A 23309-nucleotide genomic window follows, 5' to 3' on the forward strand; every position below is an offset into this window, starting at 1 on the left:
AAAGGGCCGCCATCTTGAAACGGGAATGAATTTTAAAATTTTTAATGAGTAGGTCTAACCTATAAGTAGAGGCCTCACTATAACAGCATTCCCCTACTTTTGTGTCAGCATCCGATTGTGCGCAGCATGCTTACTCCTCTCCACTACTCTGTCAATGCTATAGAAACTGGTTCCCCCTCTCAATGAGATCTCAAGTGATATCTCTCGGACTGTAGTAATATGAAATCGGTTGTACAAAGTGGGTGAAGAGTCCGAAAATGGCTTAATATCTCATACACAGAGGTTATTTGATGGTGGGTGTGATTGGGGATCCTACTCAAATTGAAAATACTACTTTACTATGACTTAAAAAATCTGGTCCGACATCTTGGATCCGCCATTTTTAATGCAACTTCATTTTTTTAAATGGAAAGGTGGTCATGCGATACATGATTTCGATACGGAATTTCAAGTAAAAATGAATGGCGGAAACCGCTTATCGATATCTCAGACCGTTTTGAATATATCCATATTATTAATCAATACTATTCAAGAGTATGAGACGGCTTAGTATCTCATGAAAAAATGTGATTCCGAGGTGGGTGTGATCGAGGATCCTACTCAAATTGAAAATGGGTACTATCTTACTATGACTTAAAAAATCTGGTCCGCCATCTTCGATCCGCCATTTATAATGCAACTTTTTTTTAAATAGAAAGGTGGTCATGCAATAAATGAATCCGATAAGGGAGTCAAAAAAAAAAAAATAAATAAATAAAGGCGAGAACCGCACATCGATATCTCAACCGTTTAGAAGATATTCACAAAATTAATCAATACCACTCAAGTATTCCATTTCTGATTTGCATGGTATTGATTAATAATGTGAATATCTTCCAAATGGTTTGAGATATCGATGTGCGGTTTTCGTCATTAATTTTTACTTGAAATTCTGTATCGAAATCATGTATCACATGACAACCTTCCTATTAAAAGAAGTTAAGTTGCATTAAAAATAGCGGATCCAAGATGTCGGACCAGATTTTTTAAGTCATAGTAAAGTAGTATTTTCAATTTGAGTAGGATCCCCAATCACACCCACCATCAAATAACCTCTGTGTATGAGATATTGAGCCATTTTCGGACTCTTCACCCACTTTGTATACAACCGATTTCATATTACTACAGTCCGAGAGATATCACTTGAGATCTCATTGAGAGGGGGAACCAGTTTCTATAGCATTGACAGAGTAGTGGAGAGGAGTAAGCATGCTGCGCACAATCGGATGCTGAGACAAAAGTAGGGGAATGCTGTTAGGTAGTGGCAGTGATTAGTGAAGGAAAGAGCATTGAGCATCTCTGTCTTCGAGTGAGAGCCGTCCTAAACGTAATATCTCTTGGACTATAACATTATTGGAAGGGAAACCAGTTTCTAAGCATGGATAGAGTTTCCATACTTTTTTCTCTATTTTCTGCTTCGAATATAGTATTGATTAATAATGTGAATATCTTCAAAACAATCTGAGATATCAAAATGCGGTTCCCGCAATTTATTTTTACTTGAAATTCTGTATCGAAATCATGTATCACATGACAACCTTCCGGTTTGAAAAAAAAGTTGCATTAAAAATGACGGATATGTATGTATAATATGTATATATGTATAATGAAGTCATAGTAAAGTATTTTTTTTCAATTAGAGTAGGATCCCCAATCACACCCACCGTCAAATTACCTTTGTGTATGAGATATTAAGCCGTTCTCGGAATTTTCACCCAGCCTTTATGTAAGAAATGGACTATAGTAGTATGAATTCGGATGTGTTTACTTATGTGAGAGAAATATGTATGTACAACATGAGAAGTACATAACAGTGAAATGTTGACTCGGCCAAGTTTCAGCCAAACCGGACGAAAATTAGAGGGAGGGACAATAGCTTCTGCAAGGTTGGTAGCACTGATTGCCGCGCTCGTAATGCAAATGACCTGTTCGGAGGAGAGATACATTGGCATGAAATATCCCTCACGGAAATCATAATGCTGTGTCATGAAACTGAAACACAAAGGGTCATCACCATTCATCCCCCTCCAACCCACCATTACAACCCGTCCCACCATCACAACAAACCCGTTCTGTCAAATTTGGGGCGTCGAGTTGATGGGGTGTTTTGTTCTTTGCATTAGTAGCCATGTAACGGGATGAAAGAGAGAGAAAGAGCGACAATGATAGGATTGTGCTTCAGTTTATGATTGCTCTTGGAATTTTCAAATCTCTAATGTGACAGTCCCTAATGCACAAACGATTTCTTTTCAGTTGAAAATTCGAACTTATACAGGTTGATTCAGAAAGTACCTATGTTGTAACTAATGATTGATTGATGAACACAAACATGAAGAAAACAAGGTGGATGAGACCAACGAGAAGAAGAAGAAGAAGAATTCAAATTCAAATTCAAATTCAAATTCAAATATTCTTTATTCCATACAAAATACAGATATATTGTATTACAGAGCATGTTTTACTGGAATACCCCTACAAGACTATTCGTCTGAGTGTAGGGGGTTGGTTCTTGTTACAGTGGGTAGCCAATAGTCTATTCATAATATTATATAGGTAATAGAATGTCCGGCTTTGTTAACTAGAAGGTGAGTATAAGATAGTTTGTATTATAATTTGAAATTAAATATTATCTATTACATTGTTCATTGACAAAATTTCATAAACAGAAAAAGATTGATAAGAGTAACATTTATACAGATTTGAGAATTGAAATATGAATAAATTCTTGAGATTGCACAAGTGAAATATATTTTGTATATACTTATTGTAAAAAATAATGGTAGCTTTTCATATATAAAAAAAAATTACCGAGGAACAGAAACCAGCCGATTCCCCAGTGACCATTAAAAAGAATATAGTAATGAAGTTATGTAAATCTATAAACGATTAAATAAAGTGTGTGGTAAATATAAAGAGAAGAAAGGTAAGTTTGAAAATTTATAATCTCAAAAATGAAAAAAAAATCTATTTATGTATAAAAAAAGCGTCAAAAGCATCAAATTAATAGAGATGATCTTAGTGCCAATAAACAGACTGAAGCAGGCTTTCTGACGACTCCCAGCCCAGGCGGTATAGCCACCCCTCCACCTTACGCTTGAATGCAGCCACACTGCATTCATCCATATCAGTTCTTATCTCAGCGGGCAAATTACGATAGACCATTTGAGCCAAATAAAAAGGTGTCCTCAGCTCCACTCCATGAACCACCTGCGGCGTCGCAAAACCGAAGTTAGTTCTATACCGTGTAGGATAGGTATGTAAAATATCTGATAAAATTTTAAGTTTATTAGTTTTTAGGTAGATCAATAAAGATTTAATGTACAATTGCCTTACATTTAAAACTGTAAATTCTGTAAAAAGTTGTGCTGTTGGATATCGGCATTCCTTATTTAAAACAGTTTTGATAATTTGTCTCTGCGACACCGCAAGCGGTTCAAGGAGGGTAGCAGGAAGGCCTCCCCAAACCAGTATGCCATACTGTATAATAGACTGGACGTATGCGTAATAGACTGTCTTACACTGCTTCTTAGTCAAAACTTGACTCAATTGGGAAAAAGCATACAGTAGCCTTCTAAGTCGCTGCTTCACCAACTGGATGTGCGGACTCCAACTTAAGGTGTTATCAATTGTTATCCCAAGGTACTTATATTGATTAACTCTTTCTAAGTTTTCACAGTTGCAGGAAATTGAAGTAGAGTCCCCACATGAGTGGAGTTTCAGGTCTTTGTGTCCTGGATCTTGCTGATTACGGGTTACTATAGGCATGTACTTGGTCTTGCTGATATTGACAGTCAAAGAGTTATGGTCAAACCAGGCCTTAATTCTAGACAAGTCAGCTGTAGCGTTCCTGTATGCGTCGTCCCATAATTTACCAGTTGAGACCACAGCCGTATCATCAGCAAATAAAAAAAGTTTACTTTTGATGCTCAGCAGTGGTAGATTATTAACATATATCAGGAAGAGAATAGGCCCAAGAGTACTCCCCTGCACAACCCCGTAATCAACTTGCTCCAGGCCACTCAAACTATCATTGATCTGAACATATTGAACTCTGTCTTTCAGGTAGCTCCTGAACCACTGTAAAGCTGGTTGTTTGATACCCATCATCTCCAGTTTTGTCAAGAGCTTCTCCCTGTCGACTGAATCAAATGCTTTTGCTAGGTCAAGATAGGTAATAATTACTTTGTTCCTCGTTTTTATATTATCTGCAATATATTTAGATAAATCAAATAATGCATCAGAAGAATTTTTTGATTTCTGAAAACCGTATTGTGAGGTGGATAGAAGGTTATGTCTGTTCAAGTACTGCATTAATTGTATCTTTACGCATCTTTCAAGGATTTTTGAAATTATAGACAATAGTGAAATGGGACGGTAATTGGTGTAATTATTTTTTGTGCCTGATTTATAAATTGGAATTACTTTTGAAATTTTCAGAATGTCTGGAAATTTACTTGCCTGGAAGCTCAAGTTTACTAAATGTTGAATAGGGTGTAGGAGGATGTGGACGTTTTCTTTGATTACCCTAGCAGGTATACTATCGTGGCCTGGGGCGCTATTACCTCTCATGCTATCAATTACGTTCTTAAGCTCATCTTGTGTAACAGGCTGGAATTCAAATAGGGACTCGACAGCATGATCGGAATCATTTATTTCTGGCTCACCCATAGGAGTTAGCGAGTCGGCCAAGCTCTTCCCCACTGAGGCGAAAAACTTATTGAAATTGATGCTAACATCGGTAGCATTCTGTTGAGTCCGCCCATCCTGCGCGAAAACATCGACCGGAAATGCTAGCTTTTTATTAGGTCTACCAGAAACTTCATTTACAGTTGACCAAAACTTCTTGGGATTGTTTGAGACTTCGTCTAATTTGTTTTTATAATAATTGAATTTAGCTTGTTTGATCAGGGAGTGTAATCTATTTCGGTATTGTAAGAATTCATTTTTCAGGTTAGCATTGAAAGGTTGTTTATTCAATCTCTTTTTTAATTTGTCCCTATGCCTGATTGATTGGATTAAGCCTATGCTAATCCAAGGCTTCAACTTATTATTTCTTGCATTTACATGAATTCTTCTAGTATTTAATTTTATTGTATTCTGAAGAGTTTCTATAAAAAGGAGTGTTGCAACACTCACATCAGATTCATCACAGATGGAGTCCCAATTCTGTAATGAGAGAGCATTTTGGATTCCTGTCCAATCTACCTTTGAGAAATACTGATCTTTATTTGTGGTTTTTACATCCTTATTTGATAGAATACTCAAACATATGGCATAATGGTCGGACACAGCAGTTTGGAGAATAGCAGCTGAGGCATTAAATGATAGTGGCAATTTAACAAAAAAATGGTCTATGCAAGTGTTGCTGGCCGGCCTTGTCACCTTGTCTATGCATGCTGTTAGTCCTGCTTCATTCATCACGTCAATGAATTTTTCCTCTATGGAACCTGGGACAACGTTCATGATATTGCAGTTTAGATCTCCAGCAAGTATTTGCATTACCCCATTCCTTGATTCTTTGAGATAATTATCTAGAGCATTCAAGAAAAGAGGTAAGCTGGAGTTGGGACTTCGATACACCGCAAGGACTTCACAGAGTGTTCCCTTCCAGTCAAAGTTTATCGATAGACAGGTGGCCAGACCGCCCAGCTGAAGCTCTCTGCAAGTTACTGAGAGATCACAGTCGATGTATACGACCACACCATCGCACTGGTTGAGGCTATTATACGACCTGAGGAGCGTATACCCCGGGATTTCCAAGAGGTCACTCTCGTCATTTAGCCATGCCTCAGTCAATATTATGCAACTAAAACGATGTTTGAGGCTCTGTAGAATAATTGTAAACTCATCTATATTTCTTCTATAACTTCTAATGTTTTGGTGGATCACTGAGAAACCGGCATAGTCTCTGTTTTCAGAAAAACTAAATGTGGAATAATTTAAAGAAAAATCATTAATATCTGCATACTCCGTGCATTCAATTGGAGACGCATCGATTGGCGCCATAAAATCGCTCATTACTCTTATCTCTTAATACATAAGAAGCAAGCCGAGCCGCCTGGTGCACTCAGAATCTATACGAGAGACAAGACATGCTATTTTGTTAAAGAAAACTTATGATATAACATTAAACACAATCGTAATAACTATACATACACACCTGTATCAATACAGAATCAATAATATAATTATAAGCATAGAGACTCAATAAGTATTTATGCATTATTATTAAGCCTAGTAGTAGTAAAGTAATAGCCCATTTATAGCTAGTCAATCACTCATCAATAATCTACTCTTCGACTCATAAATACAGACTAGCCTATAGGCGGCTATAGTTGAATGTTAAAAAGGAGCGTAATAGATATAAATAAAATGAATGAAATAAATAAATATTATTTTAAAGACCGTTAGTAATAATTATATATTGGAATAAAATGCGTTTTATTAAATAATAATTTGAAAAAAATAAAAAATAAATATTTTTAATTGCATCTAAAAAACTTAGGTTGGCGGGAGTAAGAAAATATTATTGGTTTGATAGAAAAATGAATTAAGTAGGTATATAGAAATATTTCCTGTTGAGTCTCTATTATTAGTCAGGCTATGGAAATTGAAATATCCAATCTTTCTTGCAAGTAGTTGCGCTTTCTCTCTGACAACATGAGAATAAACTAATTTTAATTGAATATTATATACATTTATTGTCTCTATTTTTATTTAGGTTATCGAAATTGATATTTTCAATCTCTCTTGCGAGTTGTTATGCATACTTTCTAACAACATGCAAATAACCTATTGAAAAACATATATATATTCCTCTATTTTAAATTAACTAAATAAATGTAAAATTAGTACTTCTCTAAGTAACTAAATATATATTTTGATAAAATAAAATAAAACTCTGTGTGATATTACTCCACATGCAATTTACTCAGTTGAAATAAAGGTTTCTGTGAGATTCTATAGATTATTTACATAAAATTAAAAAAAAAATAATAATAAAGCTTTTCATATTCTTACTTACAGTAGTTGTAGTGCGGCATTACATAGTTACACGCTTGTCTCTCGCTTGAGTGTGGCCATAATAAGACGAATTATTTATTTGTGAAAGATGGGACAATATAATATGTATTATCTTGTTTACATATGTTGTAGCAATATTTATTGTTACAATTGTGAGCGATGAGAATTATGCAAATTAGCCTGAGAAGTTAGCCTGTTATAAAAATGGATTGTGCTGTTCTGCTTTTCTGTGTTGTGTTGTGTTGACTCTGTAACTGTGTGCGTAGAAGCTAGGATCCTAGGAATAACATCAATTTTCCTGGAGCACCAGTCTAGTTCATGAACCTTGCTTTTTGCGTTGTGTAGTGTCGACTCTATAGGTGTGTGTGTAGAAGTTGTGGGAAGATCAACGATTTTCCTAGAATATAAGTCTGGTTCACAACCTTATAAGGCAAGGAATTTATAGCTGCCTAGGAAAAATAGCTGTCACTTGGTGGGAGAATGTATCTTAAATTGTAGTTGTAACGTCCCTTTCTATTGGTAGAAATTTTTCTAGAGAATAGTAACTGCCAATCACAGTTGGTGTTGGTTAGGTCTATTTAGTATGGACGATCTCACAGCTGTCCACCTCAAGACGAGAAAAGCGTAGTGGACTCACTCAGCGTCTGTCGACTGTCATTAGCAGTACTAAATGTAGTCTGTTCAGAACTTTGTATTAATCATGGCTGCCATGCCAGCTTTAGGCTTTTTTTTAGTATTTGGCTCTGGAACCTTTTGTTCCAGCAGCATTTTTAGTCTTTTGCCTCTGTAGTCGCTTTAATTGAGAAGAGAGAGAGAGAGTATCAAATTGTCACCTCACAATGGAGATTTTTCTCCTATAACCGCTACTAAAGGTACGTCATAGATTTATAATTTAATTAAGGAAATTATCTTCAATGAAAGCTTCCATCAAAGTATTTATTGTAATGTACCGTAATTAAGTGTAAAAATTGAGAATAGTCCTTTTGATTTGAATGGAAGATGGAAATCGTAATTCAAACTGAAAAATGTTGTAAGAAAATGAACGGTATATGTTTTGTAGAAATATAGAGTGCCTATTAGAAGGAATTAAGATATTTTTGGCTTGTATTATTTCTGAAGAGAAAGCTATTATTATTTATAAAAATAGATCTGTCAATTTGTGAGATTTTCAGAGACTGTATTTTATGATTAATTCTTTTAGTAATTTTATCATCTTTATTTGTCATATTTGAAATCATTTCAATGATTTTGATTAGGGAGAAATCACCTAAATATCATATAATTTTTCAAGAGAATCTTTTTGATATTAAACAACTATACTCGAAAGTTGATATGGAAAGTTGTTCAATCAACTTGTGAATTATGTACTATGTAGGCCTATTATGGAATACTATGTACTCATCGCTTTGTGTATAGGGCGTAACCCTTATTACAAATAAATTCTATTCTTTTAAATCAAGAGATTGAAGTAGGTAATGCCTTGATTTTATTATATAACTGAAGTTAAGTTAATTTGTATTATCCTAGTTTATTTTTTTATTCTAACAGCGGTGTAAGTACGGGAACATCAAGTATGGGATCAACGTACGAATCTATCATTTCATGGGTTCATGAACGTGTGTCTTTAAGCCGCTGAGACGCCTCTGAATCGATGGCCGTCCTAGCTTGGGGTATGCTGTCTCCTGTCCATCTGGACGTGTAGAGCTCGATCACCGAGCCTAGATTCAATTTGAAGAAACAGCTATGAGGTAACAACCTTTTTCCTAATTAAACGAACGTCCCAGGAACTCCGGATGTGACAAAATGGGTTTTAGTGACGACAGACTTTCAATCAATTAAAACGTGCGGAAGTAGACTTTTGTTAAATCATAATTTTGAGATATTATTGGGGATAGATAGATTATTAATTTTATTAATTTGGTTTGAGTAATAGATTTTCGGTTGTATCTTTACATTGAAAAGTGAGGCCATATTTTCTCTGTAAGGATCCAGCTGGGAATTTCAATTTTCTTTAAATTTATAAATAATTATAATCTTCTAAACTACTAGAAGTTGAATGAGTACATGAGTTTTTAAAGGTCCCTTTTTTGATTAAATTAATGTTTTAAAATAATTCTCATCTTAAAGTTGTAAAGGATCAAATGAAGTTTCAAGGACCCTAACCTTTCCTAAATTTGTTTTGATGACATATATTTTTGAATAGTTTTTTTTTAAGGTAGTATACCATGATGTGATACTTGAGGAATGTTTGTCCTTGCAGCTTTCATGATATAAAGATACAGAATAGTTATTATTGGGGGGGATCATTAATATTTGATAATGTTTTGATAGTGTTTTAAAGTTTCCAAGTGTGTTCTAAATTTAATGTTCTAAGAATTTTATGAATTTTATGTGGATCTTTTCTTAAAATATTTATTGTTATTTATGATTAACTTCTGAGACATATCTATGATAATTTTCAATAATTGCTCTTTTGAAATTAGAGTCCTTTAAGCTTTTATGATTCAATCTAAAACTTTTTAAAATGTAGAGCATACAGAGAAGGTTATTACCGAATTAAGTATATCAGAGATAACTTTCTAAATTTAGTAATTTTATTTTCGGTTTTCATGATTCTTCTTCTTGTTTTATTTGTTGTTTATTGATTTCTTTGTTTTATTAACTTCTTTGTTTGATTAATTGTTGAATTTAACTGTAAGAGGTGACAATATAATTGATACCTTCTCTCTATTTCGTTGTCTCTCTTGTCATTTCTGGTTTCCCGTTCTCTAGCACTAGGTATGTTTATCAAGCATCCCTTTTATTAAGTTATATTGTGTGTGCTTCTAAATTCAAAATTCAAAATTAACTTTCTAAATTCAAAGCACGGCACAATGTATTAACAGCTAATCGTCTTATATTGTTTTCTAAAAACACGTATTTCCGGTCGGTTATTTAGGGCTTTGTTGGTCGGCTTCCTGATGTGTGGTGGTCATGTTTCTAGGAACTTCCGAAGCGGCAGCGTTAGCGTAGGTAGATGTTTCGATGCGTTTTTCTCTCAACTCTGCGATATGCTCCATATCCCGGACACGGAATGGACGTTGGCCGACGGCTGTTTTGGCCATCACTTTGCAATCCGCGGTCCAAACTGAGTGAAGTTTTTTGTCTTTGGCTAGTTGTCTGGCTGAATTGAATATAGATCTTGTCAAAGTAGTAAGATGCTCATTCAGATACACAGGACTATTCGGAAAATTTACATTGAGTTCACTAGCAGTGAGGGAGCCTTTGAGACGTCTCGCGGCCAACCAGTTAGATTTTACTATGCGAGATGTAAAATTAATCACTATCGGAGGTGGCCTGTTGTCGTCTTTTCGATTGTGGAGTCTGTGCACTGCCGAAATGTCACTGCAATAATTGAAATTCACATCGATCGTTCTCGCGACTGCATCCAGCACAGTAAACATATCCTCCCTATATGTTACGGGTATACCTGTCACTAGGATATTGTTCTTCCTCGTATGTTGCTGTAAGTCTACCAGATCGTTTTTCACTTGCGCTAGCTCACCTTTTAATAGAGTGTTTTCTTGGCGAAATTTTTCAACAGCTGCACACGCATTATCGCACTTGTTTGAAACTTCCGTGAACTGTTCTTTTATGAGTGATATTTCTAGATTTGTAGCCTTAATGTCTTCCTGTAATTCTTTTAGTTTACCTTCATTTACGTCCCATCTTTTGTTGTTGGAGTCCCAATTTTGTTTGTTTTCCATTCTAAATTCGTTGATGGCGTTTAATATTGAATTGTTGTTCTCTATGTCCCGTTTGTCTGAGATTGATGTAGAAATGTCTTTCGAACACTTTTCGCACTTCCACGTTTTGCACTTCTTATTCACAATGATGCAGTTCTGATGATATGATGTAGCACAATTCGGGCACTTTACTGGGTTGGAGACGGGATTTTTACACGTGTGACACTCGCCTGTCATGTTTTAAATAAATAATAAGAAAGCACCACTTTTACGGGAAAACTAATTAAGAATTTAGTCAGAATAAAAATAAAAAATTTTCAGTTAGGCCAGTTTTATGTTTAGCGTAATGCCAGGCGGCCGGCTTTAACTTGTTACAGCACTATTCGACGGAGCGATAACAAACGATCCGACTTCATCGGCTGCCCGACAAGAACTGAAGAAGAAGAAGAAGAAGAAGAAGAAGAAGAAGAAGAAGAAGAAGAAGAAGATGAAGAAGAAGAAGAAGGAGAAGAAATAAAAAGAAGAAGAAGAAGATTAACACACTTTCAGAGAGTTATAGACCAAACTTTCTCGATGAATAACGATCTTGTTAACCATTTAAGAGATTTACAAGAACTCGTTGAGGCCGTTTTTGAGAAAATCACGAAAAACCCTGTTTTTGACAACATTTTTACAATTTCATCAGCCATCTGGAATTCCATTTCATCGAAATTGTTCGTGTAGGAGGAGAAGAAGGAGAAGAAGGAGGGGGAGGAGGAGGAGGAGGAGAAGGAGGATGATTGATTGATTGATTGAGTACTTAATTCATGTAGATTACATAATATATACTGGCTTATACACTTATATACAATAGTTTACAATACAGTAAAATTATAGATGAATTTACATAATATAGACCAAGAAAATTATTATTGAACTGTATATGATATGAAAAAAGCAATTTGTGATAACTATAGATGATATTGTTATGAATCTACATAAATTGGCAGAGCTTTGGACATATAAATGTCCATTCTTCGGAAAGAATGATTGATGATTGAACGAGCGTTAGCGAGTTCCTAGTTGTGAATCAGCAGAATTAATTTATTTCACTATTCCTCAGTTGGAAATCAAATCAAAATTTTCAGCAATTCAAACAATCGAGGGTCCTGCCAAACCCGGAGTTTTTTCGGCGGGTGCCCAGTTACAGAAAAACGAGTTACAAAACATGAATAAACTTAGACAAAATGAATATGACGATCATTTTCAAAACTTATACAAGTTGATTCAAAATTACGTTCCAACTCGAATTATTAAATGAACGTTAGTGAGTTTTCAATTTTGACCCACCTCTTATTTCCATACTTGCTAGGCCGGGCTGAGTGGGACTAGTCTCATTATTTGATCTCATGTTTCTTCTCCTTCTCTAATATCATAATTGAAATGCGAAATTTCAAAATACCTCACATTATTCATCGACACGCAAATCAAAAATTTTGATTATACCTGTCAAACTCCTTTTATATTCGCGCAAAACAGATTGAATATTCAAGTTAAATTTCATCTAAACATGCTGCCACGTCTCGTCATAAATGCGGAACAAACATACAAACAGGAAAAGTACATGATTAAGAATTGCAAAACCGTCTTCCTGATTTATAGTCCTCACTTGATCAGTTGCGACCTGAAAACATCAGACCTCAGCCAACTAGGTCACTCGATAATTATTATTATTATCATTGGACCTCACTTCGCTCGGTCAATAGGATTTTACATAATTCGGCAAACAGATGATGTGTATCCGCACATACGTCATAATGAGCTATATGAATAAAACCATAGTATATGCTCATGAGCATGAGCATGGAGCATGAGCTTTTGCTCATGAGAATTAGGTAGAAGCATGAGCATTTGCTCATTTTTATATGAATAAGCATTACCTTATTCTCTTATCTTATGCTCCTGAGCTCTGGAGCAAATGCTCACGTATTTTGGAGATTTTTCATCAGCTGATTCACCTTTGTGGCCTTACTTTGTTTTTATAGCTCACTTAAGCGCTAAATATGCAAGTGGGAAACACCGTAGGAGAAACGACGCAAAGTCAGCTCTGTTTTCTATTATTTATGAATTGAGATTCAGGTTAGTTGAATTATTTAGAATTTCGAAATACTAGCGTGAAAAATGTCACTCTATAACAATCTTCAGCATAATCTTTTAATATCATTAGCCTTCTCATAATCGTCTACACTCTCATCTTCTTAAATGCATATTTCCTATTTTGTGATGGCCATCACTATTGACATTGACATCACATTACTGATGGCTATCTATTGTATTTTCCCTGTAGGAATAAATATATATATATATATATATATATATATATATATATATATATATATATATATATATCATGGTTGAATCTGAAGAGAGTTTCATAGTTCTGAACTATTAATTGTGATCGGAACTCATCTGGTATAGCTTCCTCTTCCTCACAGGAATTAGTTGAGTAATTTTACTATAAGCAAAAGGTGAAAAGCTGCTCTAAACTAGACTCACCTCTTTTGAAGCATTTGCTCCATGAGGTGAGCAAATGCTCTAGTTTATTCATAAAATTTTGAGTATAAGCTTTTACTTTTGAGCAAATGCTCAAACTATTTTTTCAATGAGCATGAGCAGAAGGTTCTACTCGCGTCCATTCATAGAATATGGAGCAAATGCTACATATTTTAGAAGTATAAGCGAATGCTCAACTTTATTCGAATGGCTCAATGCTCTTGCCAATCTCTGTTCAATCATGTGGCATTCATAAAGACTGCAAATTTTCAATTTCAATTTAAATTTATTTTCCTTAACACACATACATAAAATACAAGTAATATTAAATTACAACAAGAACAAACAACTAGCAAAATTAGTACAAAAAAAAAAAAATTTCCGTACAAGATGCTAATTCAGAATTTGGTGTGAAGGGGTGGGATTGAAGCTCTTCCAACTATGGTTACCCATGTACTAGGATGGCTTTCAATCCTTGAGAGGGAAAATAAAGGATTAGGAAAAAAGGTGGGGTGGGATGATAGGATAGTTAATTTAATAAAGAAAAATAAATAAAAAGGTCCACACTAGATTGGTAAGTGAGCACACAAAAACACTAAGTTCCTCTTTTACTTTGTTTAATTTACAGGTAGAAAAAATAGTTCGTTTTAATCCAAATACTAATATCATGTTTTATTTTTTTAGTCAACTTTGCGCAGCAGATATATTCTTCAAGAATTTTATTTATCAATTTAGTGCTTAAATATATAAGTTGTCTTCTGATGGTTTCAATGTTTGTATTGTACATAAGATACTTATTTGAGGAGGGTCTCAGATTGTACAGGTTATTGATTGTGTTATTTGTGCAAGGAAAATTAGCTTTATGTTTGATTATATATTTCGCTACATTTATTACGTACAACTGCCTAACTGTTAACACATTAAACTCTTTGAAAGTCAAGTCGGTTGGGTAAAGTCTGGGTTTATTTAAAATTGTTTTGATTATTGATTTTTGAATTATGAAAAGCTCTTCTAAGTGAGAATTATAACAGTCCTCCCATACGGATATACCATACTGAATTATGGACTGGACCAGTGCAAAGTAAACCATTTTTAGATGTTTTGAGTTCAGAATTTTTTTTGCTTCGTAGAATTTATAGGATAGATATCTCATTCTTCTGCAAATAAATTTTATGTGTATGTCCCACTTCAAATTTTCATCTATTTGGACACCTAGATATTTGGTACTCTTGACTCTTTTTATAGTAGGGCAGGTGCAGTTATTGTTGCAGTTTGAGTGGAGTTTCAGATTTAAATTCTCATCAGGTTTACCAGTTGTATTGAATGCGAAGGTGATGTGATTGGTTTTTTCAATGTTCAGGCTCAGGGTGTTTCTGTCCAACCAATTTTTTAGGAGCAAACAGTTCTGTTCTGCAATTTCATGTACCCCAGTCCAAGATTCCCCATGGAAAATAGCTGCAGTGTCATCTGCGAGTGATATAGTTGTGGCGTTTTTTAATTTCAGCTTTAATAAGTCATTGACATATAATATAAAGAGGAGACATCAGTAAGTCCGTCGATTGTTAAAGACTGGGTTCTATCTCTCAAGTAGCTCTTTATGAGTTCTAGAAATATTCCCCTAAAGCCATATCTTTCGAGTTTATTGTAAAGAAAACTATGTGGTATAGTATCAAAGGCTTTTTTAATATCCAGGAAAACTGCTATAGATTTGTAATTGGAATTCAAGTTTTGTGAAACAGTATTAGAAAATTCAATTAACGCATCTTCGGATCTTTTCGCAGTCTGGAATCCAAATTGATTCTTATCTATTATTTTATGCTTGTTCAAATACACAACTAATCTCTTCTTTATAATTTTCTCCATGATTTTTGCTAGATTACTAATAAGGCTGATTGGTCTGTAGTTACTTGGGTCCAAGGGATCTCCTTGCTTGAATAAAGGTTTTATCTTGGCGGTTTTGAAATGTTTAGGGAAGTAGCCTTGTTCAAAGCATTTGTTGAAAATCACGGAAAGCGGCTGTGAAATAGTGTGGCTTCAAATGATCGTATATTCAAGAATCGATGCGTGTGAAACTGGTCTAAGGGTGAGCAGTTTAGAGGTACGGTACCGGGTTAGATTCCTGGTTGATGAATAATTCTTGGATGGTAACTCTTATTGAAATTTCTTCTGACTGTTCACTGTGTGTCGAAATTCACAGAAGCAGAATTCTTCAAGGTGGTTTACAGCATTCAATTTTGGATCTCCGTTCAATAATAGTTATCTATCCTATTCATATATCGATCTGTATTCATATATCTGATTATTTTCGTATCTGGTTATTTCTATATCTGGTTATTCTAAAATTTGGCTATTCTTATATCTGGTTATTTATGTTTTATGGATCTCGAAAACGGCTCTAACGATTTTCACGAAATTTTGAACATAGTAGATTTATGATATGTAGATTCGATTGCACTAGGTCTTATCCTTCGAAAAACTCGCTGAACGACATAAAAAGTATAATAATTAATCCTTGGAAAACAGATGATAATTTCGTCGTCTCTCGATAACAGAAGATTAATGTGCCTGTGTTGGAGAGACAGAACTATTTCCAGCTGTGTAATCATAATCAATCACCGAGAAATTTCATCTAGCTAGACAATTTTATCGATTTGATCAACATAATTTGAGACTTTCGTCGCCTGTGGATAGTGAAAAGTGAGCGAGTGATTCTGTAGAAAATCAAAATATCGCATCCCTGAAATGCATAAGCTGAAGTATAGCCAGCTGTAAAATATAAACACGATCATGTTTCAATATAAACATGATAATCCTCCTGAACTGGAGTATATTATCATGACTTTCAAAGTTGATCATTATTTGAAAATTTCAAGTGATTAGTGAGTGTTATTTTGTTATTCAATTTGGTTTGTATATAATCAAAATTAAAATTTTTTTGTTTTCAAATGTATGAACAGAAAATTGAACCTGAATTCAGGTGTATGGAACATAACCTACTTTCTGGACTATTTATAGTGTATAAATCGGAATTCGGGAAAGTAACAGTTTTGGGGTGTGCCTGTTAGTACTTCCTCAATCATTTTAAAGAATTGTGTTTGGTTTATCAAAATTCAATAAATAAATAACGAGCGAAGCTCGGTGCCCCGATATTGAACATTATGTATTCGAAGAATTTCAATAAATTCTCATCTGAAATTGAAATTGAAATTGAAATTCTTTATTCTCCAAAAAAGATTAACAATACAATTATATTTGCATGTAAAAAATAAGAATATATTTGATTGGAGGCTCCTCCTATGGGCACATGCCTGAAGAGATCTAGATCTATGTATTCATAGAAATCTATCTCTGAACATTAATCCACCATCTCACAAAACTAGACACTTTCTATCTCGCTTTCTCCTCGCACGAGGTCAGTGTTCTGAGTAGAATCCGTTCAACAGATATAATTCCATTAGTCCGAACGGCTTTGAGGTGGTTACAGCGCTCTAAAAGCACAGTATCAGAGTACCAAAAAGGACAACAAACTTTTATTAAAACATATTGCTCCCTTCCAGCCATTTTCTTGCAGCACCGCATCATGAGCGAGAAATTCTCTTATCATCTCACGTTTTCCCACACGTCCTGTCTCTCTCCAACATACGTGTATTGTATCAGTTCCTCTCACTCTTTCTCGTTCCGTGAATGGTGTCACAATTGCGGTAACCAGCTTATCTTTTATGGCTTTTCCTCCGCTTATTTCTAGCGCTGATCAACCTTAAAAACTTTTGTAATGTTTTACGGTATGCTTAGGTGACTCTTTTCTAACCATTTCTCATCCTTCATCATTCCAGTCACTGCTTACTCTTCACTCACTCACTCTCTCTCTCTTTTTTGGTTTCCACGCATCCATCCTATCTCTATTCTTTGTTAGACATTCATCCGTATTTCTCAGAAGACGTGATAGTATATAGCAGAATACAGATTAATATTGTCACGTTATTTTTTATATTTAAATAACGATTAGCCTCTTGCTTGGCATCAGTCGGTAGAGCATGAAATATTTTGATATAATTATAAAAATAAGGTCGTGGTTTTTTAATAGGATACAGTCTCATAAAAATCTTTATAGGCCCAGATATAAGCTTGCTAATACTTGTCGACTTGGACAATTCCATTAAAAATAGATTCCTTAAAATCAACTTGATAAATTGGCAGACAATAATCCAAATATATATATTAAATTCTCTAGTATCTAATAGATTTCTTTGTAATGAATATATATTTTATCTCAGGGTGCAAGATTTGGCACCTGACGGAATAAGTAGAGCAATTCATCCAGTGAATCAGAGCCACAACAAACTATCGCAAATTATTGCAAAAATTAAAGATCATATGAATATGTATTAACAGACTAGATTTTATACTTCTTTGATTACTCCTCTAATAAAATACCTTTAATACTATATTTACTTGCGCAAGTATTTTTTTTTTTACTCAATTCTTAATTTATAAGAAAACCCTTTCGACGAGCTAGCTTTGATTATTATGTAATTTCGAAGCACTGAGAGCGCCCTGTCACTAATTCAATATTTCTCACTCACGTGTCGAAATCTTCTTATGAGCCGCTGATGTCGATCCAACTCTTGGTGGGCCTGGACTATGGTAGCCGGAGTCGTCTCTTCCAAGGGGTTACAAAATTATTTAAAATGAAAATGACTTCTGCTTTATAAGAGCATCACAAAGTCTTATAAGAAATTCAATAATTCAATCTAACTCTAGTTTTCTTACAAGTTATAGCAAGGTATTACGCTCTATAATATTTAGGGACCTCTCATGGTGGCATTTGGCAGGCGAGTGTTGGTTCTCCTTTCTCAATTTTACAATTCTCATTTCCGACTTTCAAATTTACATAAAATTTGGCTATCCTAGTCCTCCGCCATTTAAGGTTCAAATAGACCGTACTGAAATATTAAATTATTACTTATGTTGTATGTTTAATAATTTCTTTGCCTTCGGGCCATATCCATAACATAGACTATACAACAATTTTATATAAATCCCAATCATTTGTAGAAATATATATAAATATTTTTGAATCGGCATACTATTGCCGCCTATCAACTGCCATTATGTGATTGGTGCATGCAAATTGTTTCAGTATTCATGCGCTTGGTAACCTCCTATTTCCTGGATACATTTAATTATTTTTATTAGGTTTTTTAAATATGCCCGTACATGCTAGTTAATTTTCTATATGTTACTATTTGTTTCGTGCATCATAATAGTTAGCCACGTGACCTTTTGTTCCTCCAAATTGCATACTGTTTTGCCTTCTGCCAAGGTGCTTGGTCAGATTCTACGTTGCATGGCTCGGTCGATCGTTAGGTCGCCGATCACTAAATGTTTATGCCTAACCTCAACCTTCAATATTTTATAATATATTATATATCAGCAAAAAATTATTTCAATTCCTTTTAGGCTGTTGTACAGTTTAGCCAGGACAAGCTGATGTTATCTAATCTTTATGTTATCTCTTTGGCGATATTAGCCCGTTACTTTACTCAGACCTATTAATATTCCAGCTAGGGTTTTTTATATCTACCCAAATTTCAATATGTTACAATATTCAGATTTCAGGAAGTCTAATTATTGTTATTCTACTATTTGCATGTTTGAATGAATGGAAATTGATTCTCATTTATATATTTCTTGAATTTTTATTCTTTAATTCATTCATTTCCAATTTTTATGTATTTATAATCTGAATATTTATATTGGTTTGAATCTTAATTCACAATTTCATTGTTATTATCTACTTTTTCCATAGCCATAGTTTTGAATCTCTATTTGAAATTTATGTTTGTAGAAGTATATTCTGTATTAGTTATCAATTTAAAGTTGAGATTCACTGTTCAATTTCAAATTCCCATTATCATCTTGATTCCGTTATCCATAGTATTTATTTGTATGAAATTTGTAGGGTTGTGTGGCAGAGAGGACATGAATCTCTGAATAACTCCGTTCCTAATAGAGGCAATCAATCGCTCTGAGAATTCACTATATTTTCCATTTTAATCTCAAGTTTCAAACTAAAATTCACCTTTAGATGAGTATCAATAGAACATATAGTATATTTACAAGATATATAGAATATTATTCTCTATATACTTCCCCAAGAATTGATGGTTATCTGTTTAAACCTCCAACAATCTTCTATATATAAATAAAAGTGAAATGGCACTCACTCACTGACTGACTGACTCAATCACTCGCAGAACTAGAGATATACCGGACCAAAAACTTAAAAATTTGATAGATATGTTTAGTTGGCCCTTTAGAGGCGCACTAAGAACGGATTTGAAAAAAATTCAAAGATACGCCCAAAATCAGCGTTTCTCCAGCGTTTTAAGCGTTTTCTCAGCTTTATCAAGAACAATTGGACAGTAAATGTTCAAATTTAGTACTGTTAAGCTCAGCTGCGGTGTAATAATGTTGTGTTAGAAGAAATTTGCAATAACGTCAAAGATAGGTCCAAAATCTGCGTTTTTGAGCGTATTCTCAGCTTTATCGAGAACGAATGAACAGAAAATGTTGAAATTTAGTACTGATAAGCTCAGCTGGGGTGTAATAATGTTATGTTGGAAAGAATTTGCAATAACGTCAAAGATAGGCCCAAAATTAGCGTTTTTTTGCGTTTTCTCAGCTTTATCGAGAACGAGTGAACAGAAAATGCTCAAATTTACTCTAGAAGCTCAGCTGGTTAGTAATTGTGTTCTTTCAGAAGGAATTTGGAATAACGCTGAAGATACGCCCAAAATTAGCGTTTTTTTGCGTTTGGTTGATTGAATCGAGCGCGAAGGTACTTTGGTTTTCTGATGGAATGAAGCATGCTGAAATGGAAAATGCAGGCGAGCGAAGCGAGCCCGCTGATTCCATTTTCGGGCAATCCAGTCTGGGGTCGGTTAGGGGTCTGGGGCTTGACGGATATGGCGAGCGAAGCGAAACTGATGGCTAGTTGGCGTATATTTCAGTGATTTGGAATAGTATTTATTCATATCATCTTGTCTGTATTATGAAATACACTGTATTATAAGCTCATTATCCATGATGTATTGTATAGTGCATGAATAGAGGACATTCTCATTCATATATTTTCCTCTCTCTCCATGTATCAATTTTTCTCTTCCATTTTCATTGTGGTTCTCTATATTTTGTGATTATTATTGGCCACGCCCATGACTAAGCTCATTCCGAAATAAAATTAGAAAAAAATTATTAAAAGGGTGGATATATTTCTGTAACAAACCAACTTAACTTCTTTGTAAGACAATATCCAGACTGAAAAGTCTAAGTTATCATTAATTTCACAATGTTTATCATTATTGAATGGTGTTTATTCTAATGATATTAACATTATTATATGAATAGCTATCATGTATATTAATATTATAGTTATTTCATCATTATATTCTATAAAAAATGCTTGACTGATAGCTATTTGTATATCTAGAGGAAAAAGTACTGTTTTTTCTCACTGAGGGAAAAGGTTGATGCCCGAGTCGAAGCCGAGGGAAACAATTTTCCTGAGGGAGAAAAATATTTTTCAATCGTGATTTTCCACATTTATCTCCCACCTACATTCACAGAGACTGCAAATCAAATAATTTTTGACCCAGCGAAGTGAGGTCTAAGATTCAAGTCGACGGTTTGGCATTTCTCTTGTGTGGAGAAGCCAGTCTATTGCTGTATTTTCATAAGGTCTATAGTTTCAATCAGGTACTTGTGGATGAGAATACTGCGTGAAGTGTACTGTTCACAGAACTACTAGTTATAATAATAATAACTCACGTTCTGGTGACAATGTTTTATTTAACTATTGTATCTGGAGCTAATGTCAATGATAACGGAACTGTATAGGCAACCCGCTTAACAGCTAGGAGTTGAAAAATACAGTATCTAATTTTAGATGTTTAGTGGGTTGCCTATCCAGTTCCGATATCATGAATATTGTGCATTTGCTTCTGATCTTTCGAAATCTTTTTAGTCAAGCATTTTTCATCCAATATGATAAAATAATTATAATATCTACATACAAGATAGCTATTGTGTAATATGTATTCAAAGAGAACGTTAAGAATATACAGGGTGGGTGGAAAGTCCGAGAACGGCTTAATATCTCATACACTAAAGTAAATTGACGGTGGGTGTGATTAGGGATCCTACTCAAATTGAAATAAAAATTTTAATTAGGATGGTTGTCATGCGATACATGATTTTGATAAGGAATTTAAAAAAAAATGAATGGCGGAAACCGCACTTTGCACTGAGATTGAAGTCGACGGTTTGGCATTTCTCTTTATGTTTAAATGTTCTTATGTTGCGCATTTACGGCGAAACGCGGAAATATATTTCCATGGAATTTGACAGGTATGTTCCTTTTTAATTGCGCGTCGACATAAATACAAGGTTTTTGAAAATGTTGCACTACCAGGACAATTTGAAAGGAAAAAGTAGCCTCCTTCATACGCCAATATTAGAGTAAAAATCAGACTATAGAATTATTCATCATAAATCAGCTGTGGAGTTGATTATAAATTGCATGCCATGACGCATGCGATTCAATATCTCGATGTAACTTGGTAAAAAATCTGATGTAAACTATAAATTTCATGCCTCATTGAATGCAATTTATGCACTATTGAATGCGTGCAATAAGGTATGCAATTGATAACTAGAAAAAGTAAATTAGTATGGCTTTTGTTGGTGGGGAGTCCCTTTCAGGAAGGTCCCACCGCCTGAATATATAATTTAAGCCGTCAATTGGCCTTACGACTGTCAAACTACAGCCGGGACCGACAGTTTAACGTGCCCATCCGATAACACAGGAATAACTAAATAGCATATCATTGTCTCACGAACTTCCTCTGCTTCGAAGTCGGGCTGTCCTGTTACCAGTATGTCTTGAAGGAAATACGCTTTTGATGTTAGCATTTTCGATACACCAACCCCAACAGCCATTAGCCGTTTTCACACCGATCTCTCGCCGACACGACATACAGACAGGATTCACTCTGATAGACAGTAAAGAGGAGGCTGCAGTTTATAACTACGCGAGGTCTACTGTTCACAGAAATACTAGTATTATGAGAAATGTTATTCTCTGATATTATGAGGAATATATAATGAAATGTCATGAAAGTCCACTCAGCAAATTCATCTGCATGATGAGCTATTTGTCATACCAAGTAGCTTTGCAAAATCGACTTTAATCAGCTTAGCTGTCATCAAGGAGATGTCCGTCCAGGTCATCTGTTGAAGCATATTTCTCTTCAAATATATCGTCCACATTTCCCTATTTTTGGTCACGTCGGATACCTGTCAGATCAATAAACCACTGTCATATCCTTCCTACAATGAGTGAGGAAATGGAGTTTCACTTCACGGTTAATTACATATTGATTGAGTTTAAAGAGATCTGTTTCTGCAACCAGCAACCATTTTCTCTTGCAGAGTCTTTTGGCAGATGCTCTAATAATACCAGCTTATTTTCTTCTCATTGGCCGAGCGAAGTGAGGTCTAAGATTCAAGTCGACGGTCTTGCAGTTCTCTTTATCTTCAATATCGGGGTACCGAATACGCAGAAGATATCGCTTCTCCTCAACCCTACGAAATACGTAATCATCATTAACTCTATCACCAATAATCAAATCTATTTCTACATCAATTACTCAACATTAATAATCCTTATATATCTAACAGCATTCCTTAGTGATAGAATATTCTAGAACACTGTCTATTTTCGGACTCATTGCAATCCTTTGTAAAATAATTGTTTGCTGTGGAAACTGAACCAATCCTCAACTCTTACAAGATATATTTCTGTCTCACTCTAGCTCATTCAGCGTAACACGCTCTCTCTCACTTACAACTTCTCCCTCTTCGAATTAAAATTTATCGAGTTGTAATGTTAGAATTTTGTCGCAGTATTTGCACTGGGAAATTCATTCA

At 34.7% G+C, this 23309-nt stretch overlaps 2 protein-coding genes across 3 annotated transcripts in view; both read right to left on the reverse strand.

Annotated features, from left to right (window-relative positions):
* LOC111055043 (furin-like protease 2) overlaps window positions 1-23309 on the reverse strand; it is a 718014-nt gene that overhangs the window by 380384 nt on the left and 314321 nt on the right. The gene's annotated exons all lie outside the window — the stretch shown is intronic.
* Window positions 9993-11024, reverse strand: LOC111054899. The gene has a single exon (XM_022342024.2). The coding sequence runs from the start codon at window positions 11022-11024 to the stop codon at window positions 9993-9995; it is 1032 nt and encodes a 343-aa protein (XP_022197716.2).

This window comes from Nilaparvata lugens, chromosome 9 (genome assembly GCF_014356525.2).
Source record: "Nilaparvata lugens isolate BPH chromosome 9, ASM1435652v1, whole genome shotgun sequence".
NCBI classification, from domain to species: Eukaryota; Metazoa; Arthropoda; class Insecta; order Hemiptera; family Delphacidae; genus Nilaparvata; species Nilaparvata lugens.